This window comes from Rhincodon typus, chromosome 6 (assembly GCF_021869965.1).
Source record: "Rhincodon typus isolate 14 chromosome 6, sRhiTyp1.1, whole genome shotgun sequence".
NCBI classification, from domain to species: Eukaryota; Metazoa; Chordata; class Chondrichthyes; order Orectolobiformes; family Rhincodontidae; genus Rhincodon; species Rhincodon typus.
Genome location: NC_063337.1, coordinates 90,951,317 through 90,964,591, shown reverse-complemented (window position 1 = coordinate 90,964,591; position 13,275 = coordinate 90,951,317). Strand labels below are relative to the sequence as shown.

General features: G+C 36.2%; 1 protein-coding gene across 10 annotated transcripts in view; it reads right to left on the bottom strand.

The window, feature by feature from the left end:
• Positions 1-1,676: 1,676 nt before the first annotated feature.
• The window catches only part of mbnl2 (muscleblind-like splicing regulator 2), an 88,270-nt gene continuing 76,671 nt past the window's right edge, over positions 1,677-13,275 (bottom strand). For 6 of the 10 annotated variants that reach the window (XM_048597702.1, XM_048597700.1, XM_048597701.1 and 3 more), the window contains one exon: positions 1,677-5,518. In XM_048597702.1, coding sequence (XP_048453659.1) covers positions 5,379-5,518 — 140 coding nt within the window. In that variant the 3' untranslated portion in view covers positions 1,677-5,378. The remainder of the gene's footprint in view (positions 5,519-13,275) is intronic. The other 4 variants (XM_048597704.1, XM_048597706.1, XM_020527386.2 and 1 more) reach the window with 1 other exon arrangement.

The following is a 13,275-nucleotide window of genomic DNA, read 5'->3' as shown; positions in this document are numbered from 1 at the left end:
ATTACATCTCAACTTTGAGCTATGATGAAAACTCACCAGACTTGAAACATTAACTATTTTCTCCCACAGATGCTGCCAGATCTGCTGAGTTTCACCAGCAATTTCTCTTTCTGTTTCAGATTTCCAGCATCCATAGTTCTTTGTTAACATTTACATTTTCCAGTTCTCATGAGAAGTCATCACCTCTGCTTCCTTTTCCACAGTTGCGGTGTGACCTGTAGAGTATTTCTAACATATGCCTTAACTACTGTGTGAAACATTTGTTTTGAGACCAGCTTACTTAGAACTTCAATTACAATGGATATCACCAAGCAATAAGAACTACTGAAATTCAAAAGTCTCTCTAACAACGTTAATGTCTAAAAAAAATCCAGTCTAAGGAAGCAAACAATAAAAACTACAGTACAATGAAAATAGGCAGCACTGCCATTTACAGCTATGCTGGAGCTATGTTTTATTTATCTTATCACACCTTGGTACAAAACAATGATCACTTTGGTCACTGATTCTCTCTTCCATCCCATTATAATTTGTATCCTAGCTTTGTACTTAGTTGAAAGCTGTTAATCTCCAACTCCCCAATGTTCTGGTAAAAGATCAATCCAAAACTTTAAGGGACTCAATTTTAACTACTAAGTAAGTTTTCAAAACAAAATCAATGAGTTAAATTCAGTCTCTTTCCACTCATCCTGTCTGACCACTGACAATTTTCAGCATTTTCCACTTTCAATCTTTTGAAGAAAAACTTTGGCTAAGCATCTTTCAAAAAATGTATTTGAATTACCATTAACTTGGACAAATCAAGAGAATGGAGCAATGCATGGCAGGTGAAGGGTAATATGGATAAAGGTGAAATTGTTCACTTTGGAAGAAAAAACAGAAAGGCAGATTATTTATCTGAATTGTGAAAGATTGGGAAAGTTGGAGGTGTAAAAATGATTTGGGTGTCCTTGTACACTAGTCACTGCAAGTAAGCATGCAGGTGCAGCAGGCAGCAAAGAAGGCAAACGTTATGTTAGCCTTCATAGTGAGTGGATCAGAGTACAGGAGCAGGGATGTCTTGCTGCAATGTACAGGGCCTTGGTGAGATGGCACTTGGAGTGATGTATGTAGTTTTGATTTCCTTATCTGAGGAAGGATGTTCTGGCCACGGAGAGAGTGCAAAGAAGTTTTACCAGACTGATTCCAGGGATGGCAGGTCCGATGTATGAAGAGTGATTGGATTAGTTAGGTCTAAATTCACTGGAGTTTAGAAGCATAAGGGGGAGGGATCTCAAAATTCTAAAAGAACTTGACAGAGTAAATGTAAGAAGGATGTTCCTGATGACTGGGGAATCCAGAACCAGTCTAAGGAAACAGGGTAGGCCGTTTAGGACTGATAAGAAGAAACGTCTTCATCCAGAGAGTGGTGAGCCTGCAGAAAGTGGTTGAGGCCAAAACATTGAATGCTTTCAACAAGCAGTTAGATGTAGTTTTTCAGACTAAAGGGTACGAGGCAAAAATCAAGGACAGGGTACTGAGTTACATAATCAGCCAAGATTGTACTGAATGGTGGAACAGGTCTAAAGGGCTGTATGGTCTACTCTTATTTTCTATAGGGTTGGAATTATTCTAGAATATACACAGGAACCTACATGTGTACAGATGGATTACCAACAATTCAGAAATAACACAACTTTTTCCCAAATATTTCTTTATTTTCCCCTCAATGGTCATAAAACAAATAGATGTATTTTCAAAAACATAACAGTGAATCTCATTCAATATATGACATAACTGAAGCATAAACAGGATAATCTGGCAGTATTACAGTGAAAAGTCAGTCAGTATGGTACATCCGAGAAATGGACAAGTTGTATACAGACAAATAATTTCATTGCAAAGTGACAGATTACTAAAGCCTGTGGCACAAGTATCACTGTGCTCCATATATGCCTGTGTGCTTGCAGACTGCAGCCTGTGTGAGTGCAGCTATTACATTCTTCAACTGCTAAGATTCACCAAACATCACGGCGAGAGAAGTTATTTGGCTGGAGTCACAAGTACAATTCAAATTGGTTTTGTGAAGTATTGATCTGAACACTTTCCAGGCATTTGCCAAAAGAGCTTAAGTGATTATTTCCAACCTAACACACTATGGATCATTTTATGATCAGTGAAATAAACAGAGAAATTACATAGTATTGATTACAAACATCCATGCCTCTTTAGTGTGACGTTAGATAATTCTTGATATTACAATCCAGTAAATTGCAAATAAGGTAGAGTTAAAGGGGACACAAATTGCTTTTAGTTTGGCTAAAATGTTCTGTTCCGGGGAGGGATGCTGTTTGACTGTCAAGCTTTTATGATATGGTTTGAATATTTTATTTTTGCTCAAAGCTACAAGCATGAGAGATTAAATATTGTTAGTACACCCCAATGGAGGCTTGAGAGTTCATTCCTGAACAGAAATTGCAGCATACAATTTTCATATATAGCTTTTAAAAATACAGTTTAAGTGTTAACTGCTAAGTATTCCAATAGGAAATATATTATATTTCAGTAAAGAGTTACAATTCACACACAACTGCCTCTCTCATGAGAATGCTTTGAACGGAGTATTTAGTTTTTATTTAAAAACCTCTGCTGCTCATTTTACAATATAAAGACAGCTTTATTACATATTTACTATGTACATAAGTGCAACAAGATATGTTATCCATATTTGTACATCACCAGGATCAAATATTTTAGCTGCATGCTAACTGAGACAGTCATAACACTTCAGAAACAACAAACCCTTTTGTTTTTGAGAACACTAAAGCAAAATGTTCCTTGGATGCACCTTTTTGAAAATATTCAAACAGTATCAATATTTTACCATCCGACAGTACACAGATGTCACAAAGCCAATATCTGCAGGTCAAATGGCCCATGTTGTCAGTTGGAAAACTGATGTAAAAACATACAACTTCATCTATTCTTAAAACCAAAAAAAATCTAATGTTACTCATAATTCATGCTTTTATTGTGACATACAATTATTTCAAATTAAGTTCAACTTATACAATGTAAAATTCTAATTAGACAATAAAATTTGTTATGAGGTGGATTATGAAGCCTTACAAAAAACTAAGTGCGCTGGATAAGTGCTGTGGCCAAAAAGTGAGCCATTTTCACTATAGTGCAACAAGCTTTTAAGCCAAGTACACTATTTCATAGCAGAAATTATTGCTATTACATCATAACTTTGATGAAAAGTACTGTGCTGCTGCATAATAGATGAAACACAATATCGTTGAATAAGTATGCTTGGAAAATAGAAACAGAGCTTCAAAAATAAACACACACCCGAGAAATTTATTATGACGTAATAGCTATCGAACTAATCACAATGGGCATTTGTGTTGTCATTTGAAAGTCTCATTGTGATATAATTTCCGATATGTTAATGGTGTATCTTATCACTGTATTACCATAATTTCAGTTGACTTGTATTAACTGAACTCCATGTCTATATAAGTATAGGATTAAAAACTGACTACTAACCCTCAATAAGAGAAAAGTTTAACAAAGGAAGAAAAACAATACTACACATTATCTTTAGGACCAGTTCTAGTACAAAATCATAAACATACCTATCAGAAAACCAATCTTATGAAAAGGTAAACCTATTATGAAAATGGTATATACTTTCAACACAGTAAGGATTTTGATCAAGCTATTAATTTCTAATCATTACGCTGGATGGATCTAGCTAAAATGTTTACTAAATCTTGAAACAATAATTCTTTAAATACAAGGTACAATTAAAAAATATAAAAAAATTTTTATTTTTATTTTTGTATGCTGCATGCTGACTTTATTGTGGTTACTGATTGCTGTACTGGCACTAAAATAAACTTAATGACAGAACTCAAACATTATACTAGAGTCTTTGTGTATTTTGTGTTTAATTTTTAGACACTACAAACTAATTTTGTTGAACAATGCTCTGTTGTATCTGATGCCTCTTCTAAACTTTATATTAGAGTCACTATTGGATTACTGTGACTTGTAAAATAAAGACAATAAATTTGGTAAGATTTACGGTCTTAGGATATAATTTGGCTTAAAGAAAAAATAAAATTACCAGCCCCCACCTTTGCACTGTCGCCGGTAAAACGTCAATAGTGAAATTAGGGTGCAATTTTATTTGGGAAGAGCCTTTTTGTTAGAAAAAGAATATTTCTTTTTAAAAAAGTTAATTTTTCCTCTCATCATATACTCCACCTAGATTTTCATCAAATTTTGCCAGCTAAATTGTCTGCTTTACTAACATGAGAAAACACACTAAATACAGTTTTGGTACAACTTACACTTCGCACATAATCGTGAATAATTGTCCCTCTTTTTTTAGGCACTGTTACATATATCATGTTCTGGATTATAAATGAATTTATAATATGGTGCACCTTTCAGAGTCAGAAGAATCTTTTTAACACAGTGGATATCTTGAGCAAGCACAACTGTAGCTGCAGTAAAACAGACAAGCTTTGTCTCTGCAAGTAATCCTGTCTGACTTTGTAGCTAGCCACATTCTCTGCACTTCCACATTTCTAATCCTCTTTCATAACAATCAGTGTCGAGAACTTGATTTCAGAGTTAGACATAATTCGTCATACTTGGAAATAAGTTGCCTTTACAAACTAAAGGATCCTCCATCTTCTGATGCCAATGTAGAACTAAACAATTCAATGTTACTGCATTACATTGGGAAGAAGGACATCCTTTCATGTTTTGCTTGTCGGGCAACAAAGGCATAAACAATCCAAAGACAACAAACCTTGATAAGTCAAATTACGTCTGTGCAATGTTTCAGATTAATATGAAGTTTATACCCATTGTGTTCACTTAGAAATATTATTGTTGTTTATTAAAAGTCACTGCTCATGTTTGTTCTGTTTAAAAAAAAAAGTGTTGATCACTCAATCATTTTTTTTTCCACTGAATGATTAGGTTACTACTGAAAAATTAGGAACTCATTTTGTACACTAATTTTCAAAATGGGATTCTATTTTCTATGGAGCATTATTGTCTATAATGTCTGTGAGGATTCTTCCAACCCTGTAGGTGCTGTCTTTTTTGTATACAATGATCTCATAACAGATTAACAATATAACCATATCACACTCTTTATAGAATGTAATGGTGAAACATCTCCACAAAATGAGACATCAGAAAGTAGATATACTATTTTCTTTGATTGTAACATTTGTCGCAGTGCTAGGGTTATTTACAGTATATATGAATATTAAATATGTGTCTGAACACATCTACATCCATAAATTTATGATGAATTTCCTGTCATGATTTTGTATTCTTGCTTAATCTAAATAGATTTTCTCTTAATTTGGTTAGCATGCTGGCTGTGGTAAGCCTAATATAGATGCAGGTGGGGAGGGAAGAGGATAGTATTTACAATAAGCCTGTTCATGAGTTTCCATAGAGATGTCTTGAGCATTCAGCTGCTTCTGGTTCACTATTTCAGTATGACCTGAGAGATATTGAAAAGAAAAATAATTTAGCAAGGTTTAACATCATGTAGCTGTGCAAATATTTGCAATGACTTCAAACAGCCTTTAAAGATAACAATAAATAGTCCTGATCACTTCAAGTAAACATGCATGTTGCTACAGAAACCACACAGGCAAGTACTGCATAAAAATATTTTCCTATCACCAGAAATTTAGAAGCTACTGAATATTAAAATTATACAGAATTGCAATCTTAATCTCCAGTTGGAGGACTGTGAATGCATTAATTCAAATGCTCAAATAGGGACTAAACAATTTTGACAGTTGCACAAATTAAGACATGTTCTGCTAAGTCATACCAGGACAAACTTAATAATGCAGATTTAGCGTAGCAGCAAGTAAACAAGGAATATTATTTGCTTCCAGAGTGTTTCAGCTAACTGATTCAAACCTCCAGTACACTGGATTCTGAAAAATTACTACACTAGGTTTTTGGTCAGGTCATCTTAGTTGAGTTGCATGGATACTTATGTCTGACAATAATACACCAACTTCCCCTTATCAAAGTTTAGAAAGTACAGCTGCAAACTGGGAGTGGATAAGAGTTTAGGAGGCTCAAGTTCATACGCATATTGTAGGAACGTAACCATCAATGTTGTACAGCTTAGCAGTACGATTTCGTTAACTACGTCACACATGTTCAACTAGAATTACTTCATCCATGCCAGAGCTAGTCTGTACAGTCAAGAATTGCTACGACTGGTCTACCACTGCAGGTTCTATTTTTGAGTCAGACTGGCTACCAACAAGTAATAACTTAACTTGGTTAAAGAAAACTCACCCAGTCCTAACACTGTTGAACAACAAGTATGCTTACATCCTTAAATGGATGGTCAACAAATAACTAACAATCAATGGTTCAGCCTCTTGTTAGATGGACACAAAGCAGCCATTAAAAAAATATGAGGACCAGCTCAGACACGTATTCTCTCCAGTATAGAAGATTAATAGCTGACCTAATTGAGGGGTCAATGATGATCAATAGATCTTATTAGGTGACAGAGAGAAATGATTTCTTCCAGTGGCAGAGTCCAAAACAAGGGAACAGAACATTGAAATTAGTGCCAAGATATTCAGGGTTCCTGTCAGGAAGCATTTCTTCACAAAATAAAAAGCAGAAATCTGGAACTTTCTCCCCAAAAAACTGCTGAGGCTGGGAGTCTGAAAGTTGAAACTGATAGATTTCTATTTGTAATATCGGTAATGGAGGTTGTGGAACCAAGGTGGGTAAACAGAGTGAAGACACAGATCTGTCACCAAAGGAGGAAAATGAGCTTGACAGAAATAGAATGGGGCCATTCAGCCTATGCTGCTGTATTTCCGACTGTAATTTAAACTGCATTACAATGTCATGGTCAATGCTGAAAGTTCCTCCTTCTTACTGGTCTTGTACCAATGCAATTCATGGTACCTCTAATGAAAACTTGGGGGGGTGGGGGGAGGGTTAATTTATTCAGTTACACTTTGCATATGCACTCAGCTGATGGTGGGATTCCAGCTCCACAAGTCCAAAATCAAATACCCAAATTATTCATTGGAAATTGCTTAATTCAGATCATGATGAAACCGAAGTGTTTCAGTCACCATAAGCCGAACTCATTTACCACAAATTTAGTCAGCTCTGAATCATGCACATGTGCCAAAGAAAACTGTCATAAAGCTAAATATTTAAGCGCGTGTTTTGCCACAAAATAAGAAAGGGACTTTGCTGTCACCATAGAGGAAAGTTAGTCCAATTTGTTCTTCACCCCACAATCACCATAGTTCCAAAGAACCATATCCACTCTAAACTTGGGATGGAGACTAGCCCGAAGATATGAAATATGAATTTAAAAATGGGCAAGATGTGGCTTAATGGGCACACAGAATAGTGGTAATGTTACTGGATTAGTTACAGCAAAGTCTGCATTAATAATCCAAAGTCACAAGTTGAAATCCTGACATAGAAGCTTTTTCTTGGAGCGGGGAGAGAAGCAGAGAGAGAGAGAGACAGAGAGAGAGAGACAGAGAGACAGAGACAGAGAGCGAGAGAGAAGAAAAGCTAATTTAGTCCTGGATCACAAAATTACTGGACTGTCATAAAAACCCAACAGTTCACTTTAAGGATGGATGTCTGGTGTCTTTTGCCTTACTGCAAACCCAGGGCAATGCAGCGGACTCCTAACAGACCATGATGCACACTGCAACAGCTAAAACGAAGGCATCACCTCAAGGGCAATTAGGGAAATACAACAACGTCCCACCCACTCCACAGATGTGTGATAATACATCTGAGCAGGTTGCTTTAAAAATATATAACAAAAAAAGTGGCTGTCAGTGATACCAGCATCCCATGAATATATTAAAAGAAAACTTTCAATTAATAGCTTTAAGATGGTTCTGCAGATTGCAAGACAATAATGCAACATTTGGAGCACCTTTTGTCAATTCACTGTTCATGATGGCAAATGAAAATCCAATTCTTGAAGGGAGTTTGCTACTATATCAGTGACAGATAGTATTACACAAGTTCTTCTACAGAATATAGAGATACTTGGTTGTACTTCCAACTTTCTAACCTTCCAAGAGAAATACAAAATTCCAAATCCAGAGTATAGATTCCAGACAATTTCCCTCCCTCAATCCCAACTCAGGACTTGATCAAACCCTCTTATGGTTCTAGCTTCTTCCTGCCTTCTATTTTAGAATCAGAGTTCTACAGCAAGGAGGGCACCATTTTAAAAGCCCTGTGAAAATTGGATAACGTGTGTTAATCTACAACTTTGGACAACTTGGTTGATTTCCTGGTCTGCACACTCCTCACAAGATCCAGTCTGTTTTGCATTACACTGCAGTGGAGATATATGGCACGAAAGCTAAAGAATAGTTTTATGCTCAGGAGTACCATGTACATACCGACTGATAAGATAATCCCAAGCAGAGATTTCAGAGATAGGTCTGTGATGCTTGAAACAAAGATCTAATCTCAAGCAGCTTCTGAAAAGTTTGCATGATCACTACTTAAGTCATAGCTTCCTTGAAGGAAACTGGTTTATTATATCCTTCTTTTCTGTTCATTTTCATCTTACCACAGAAGGGCCTCCCTCTAACTTGTTGGGTTGGACAGAAACTCAATGTCATGAAAAGAACATGCATTCATGTTCTTAGAGGTTTCTTTTAAACACTTCATAGCCAATGAAGTACTTTTTGTGCAGTTCCATGTTTTAAGTAGGTAAACATGGCAGGCAATTTACACACAGTAAGGTTGCCTTAATAGCAAGGTCAATAGTCATTCCAGTTGTCTCTCTCAGTGGTGTTGATAACGGATAAATTTAGGTCAGAACATTACAGCACTTGCAAGATTTTGGACTTGGCGGAGACAGCCAAGGCATAATGTCATGGCACAAAAACAAGCTGGTGGAGAAACTCAGCAGGTCTGGCAGCATCTGTTCAGAGAAAGCAGAGTTAGTGTTTCAAGTCCGGTAACCCTTCTTCATAACTGCAAGGTGAAGATAGGTGACTGGACTCGAAATGTTAACTAATTTTTCTCCACAGATGCTGCCAGACCTGTTGCATTTCTCCAGCAATTTTTAATTTGTTTCAGATTTTCAGCATTCACGGTTTTATTATAATGTCATGGCATTTGTCTGAAGGAACTCCTTCAAATGATAACTGATGATGTAATTCTTTTGACCATGATGGATGAGTTACAGAGATAAAACCGTTTTGAATCATTTCCAGGTATTTTGTAAGCCCTTAAAGAGGAAGGCATACTTCCATATTTGCTTCAACTCAAAGACTACATTCTTTTAATTTCAACAGTTTTGGATCAGTGAAACTAGAAATCAGGTGTTCAAGAACAGTGTCAGCAAGATGTATGTTTATTTCACAATTTTGATTTAATGTTATTTTTGTTTTTGTAGGAATACAATTTCAGGCCATATGTTATTATCTGATCGGTTTTTAATTGCCTAATGTACTTTTTGCAACGTTACCAACATTGCAACAAACAAGGCTTGTTCTTTTTCATTTTTAAAAGAAGTATGTTTTTGTCAGTATAGTTACTGTACCTTACAGCATGCTTGAGTTAATAAGTGCTCATATATTTTTTATAATTAATGCTGTAACACTTTGAACTTTGTAGAATAGAATAGAATAGCATTTATTGTCACGTGCTCTCAAAAGAGTGCAGCGAAAAGTCTGTAATGTCACCTCTTTCAGCACGATCTTTGGTACAGGGTACCTCAAGTGTTTGTTACAGAATTGAAAGAGTGGGAAAACATCCAGCATAGGAATACAAAGTTTTAAAAAGTACACAAGTTACTCCAAGTCCAGAATAAGAATAGAAAGTATTTTTAAAAGTAATCAATATATAGTCTTTTTCACCAAGTCTGTGTTCTGCTGAACACGAGGCCTCGCAGTCTCCATGTGCTGGCCTCTGGAAACTCAGCATAAAATGTGTTTATTCTGAGGTGAAGAGCTGATACAATGTTGTTGGGTAAAAAATACAGTTACCAAATGGAGACACAGGATAACACTGCACGTACAACCATTTTGTGCAAGTGAGGAAACTGCAAGACATAAATATTAGTTTAAAAACTGTTAGTACTAGATAAAATAATGGGACTTAAAAGGTGATAAATACCCTGGACCATATGATCCAAATCGGAGTATTCAAAGATGCATTGGTTGTCATCTTTCAAACTGCTATTGACTCTGAAATGGTTCTTGCAGTTTGGAAGTTGGCCATGTAACCCCATATTTAAGAAAGAAAGGATAGGGAAAATGGGTTCTACAGGTGAGTTAGCCCAACATCAGTTGTAAGGGAGTGCTGGAATCCATATTAAAGGAGAAGAACAGGATGCTGAGAAAATAATTGCAGGATTAGGCAGAATCAAAATGGATTTATGCAAGGGCAATTATGTTTGACAAGCCTGTTGGGAGTATTTTTGAAGGTAAAACTAGCAATATAGAGAAGATCTGGCAAGATTCCGCACAAAAGGTTGGTAAACAAAATTGGAACATGTGAGAATAAGGCATGGATTGGGAACTGGTTAATGGAATGAAAACACAGTATAGATAAATGAGTCCTTTTCAGCTTGGCAGGCTATGACTAGTGGGTACTATAAGGATCAGTGTCTGGGCCCCAGCTGTTCAAAATCTGCATCAGTGATTAGATGTGGGGATTAAATACAACATTTCCATGTTAACAGCTTCCATCATAAAAGGGACTCAGGAATTCATAATGAAAGTATAAAAATAAGTACAGAAACTAAGATGTGAAGTGAGTTACACCTGCACATCCTAGTCCAACTGCTCCCCTCTTTCTTATCCTGTTTCATCTGAAGACTACCTTTAATCACGACTCCCTGTCACTCAAATGTTGACTAGACTTGTGCAGCCTGATAACACTCGAAGATCTCTGCAATACTCGAATTATGGACTCCCGTGCAGCCCGAATTTTAAATTGCTCCTCATTACCCCCCACGCTTTCTGGTGCTTTGGCCCTAAACTCCAGAATTTGCTTTCTAAATCTCATATTCTCCACTTTTTGACGCACCTTAAAATCACTTTTTGATCAAGCTTCTGATGACATTTCTAATACCCCTTTATATCACTTAATATCAAGACGTAATAATACTCCTGGCAAGTGTCCTAAGCCATTTTACAACTTCAAATTGTGTGTTACAAATACAAATTGATGTTATATAATTAAAATCCTTTTAAAAAGAAACGATGTCCCTTGCATAGGTTTACCCAAGAGATTCCGACTTTCTAACTTTATGGCCTAAAGATCTGTCCTATTTTGCAAAATCAAAAAAGCAATTGGATAAAATTGCATAATACTCATAAACGCTTATAGTAAATTCTTGTCTGTATACTTATGCAGACATTCACTATTCAAGAAAGGATGTACTGGCATTGAACACAGTTTGAAAAACATTCACTAGGCTGATTCCTGTGACAGAGGTGGGCTTACCAAGAATGGCTAAACAGGTTAGGCCTTTATTCAGTATAGTTTAGAAGAATGAGGGGTAATCTGAGGGGGCTTGACAGGGTAAATGTTAAGAATATGTTTCTACTAGTAGGAAGCAGGGGACATAGGTAATAAAACCGGTGCAGACACAATGGGCCGAATGGCCTCCTTCTGCAATGTAACAATTCTGCAATTCTAGTTATAGAAAAAAAGGGACACTCATTTATAACTCAAGATATGAATGAATTTCTTCTCTCAGAGGACTATGATTAGAATTCTCTATCACACAGTTGTGGAATCTAGATCTCTGAAAGTATTTAAACAGGAAGTAGGTAAGAGTTTTGAAATACTGGGGAATTGATGGGTACGATGAGCTGGCATGAAAGAGCAAGTGAGACCTGGGGCACATCAGTCATGATTTTGTTGAATGGAAGGGTAGAGGCTTAAGGGTCAGAATGGTCTGATCCAGCTCCTATTTCTTGTTATTTTATAGCCTTTTCATACTCTGAATTCTTCCCAAAGAGTAGCCAACACAATCAGCAGCATGTTAAGAACTCCTTATACCCTGAAATGCATCACCAGCCAGACAGTTATCTAATTCCTTTTTAAGCCATTTGCTGGCAAGCAAGTGATTTTGATGAGAATCCTCTAAGGAAACATTGTACTATTTGTTTTCTGGTAATTTGAAGTTCTTTTAAGTCACATGATAAACAAATATAATGGAAAACCCAATTTGCTATGGCCTACATTATTATGAATTTATTTAAAGGTTAGATGTTACAATTTTTTAAGTGCAAGAGGTTACTTTTGATCACTTGGCCCATAAAAAGTTAGTCTGAAAAAAAATATTTTCAGCTCCAAAGTGGTTTTTCAGTTGGTGAAGTCATGCAAGGCACATATCTCTAGAAATAGAACACACAACGCTATTCAGAACTAGTCCAACAGTGTAACACTGAAGACTTATATTTGGCCATGGAAACCAAGTTAATCACCACAGATCATGTCAGAGTTAAACTTTTGCTTTTAATAGTTACCCATATATGGTTATTGTAATAGAGGAACAAATCATCACATGAATATAGTTAAATTGTTGATTCCAGGATTATTCTATGAATCTGCAAGAGAATTGTAAAACTAATCAGAACAATACTAGTCCCAAGGAAATACACCAAGGTATTCACAGTCACACTTGGTTTCCTTTTAATTGCCAACTAAAACAAATCTTTTGTTTCTTCTCTCTCTTTGGGCTTAATCCCCACCTATCATTTACTCCTTACACCCCTTCCCCTCCACCTTATCTTCTGCATATAAATCAACATTTTCCTAGCTACCATCAGTTCTCAGGAAGGGTCAGCGGACCTGAAACATTAACTCTGATTTCTCTTCACAGATGCTGCCAGACCTGCTTTAAGTTGGTTAAACTGGGCAACAGAGGGCTCATGAGGGTAATGTCAATGTGGTGTATATTGATTTCTATAAGATGTCTGATACAATGCCACACAACAGAATGGTAAGCAAGGTTAAGGCTGATTGAATAAAAAGGCCAATAGGAACAAGGACAGAATTAACTATTGACAGGAAACAGCGTGGTTAATGGATGATTTTTGGACTGGAGGAAGGTTTATCATGGAGTTCCCCAGGGAAAAAATAGTATTGGGACTCTTTCTTTACCTGATATGTATTAATTACCTAGATTTTAGTATACAGGACACAATCTAAAATCTTGTAGACAATATGAAAATTGGTAGCATGGTGAGCTGT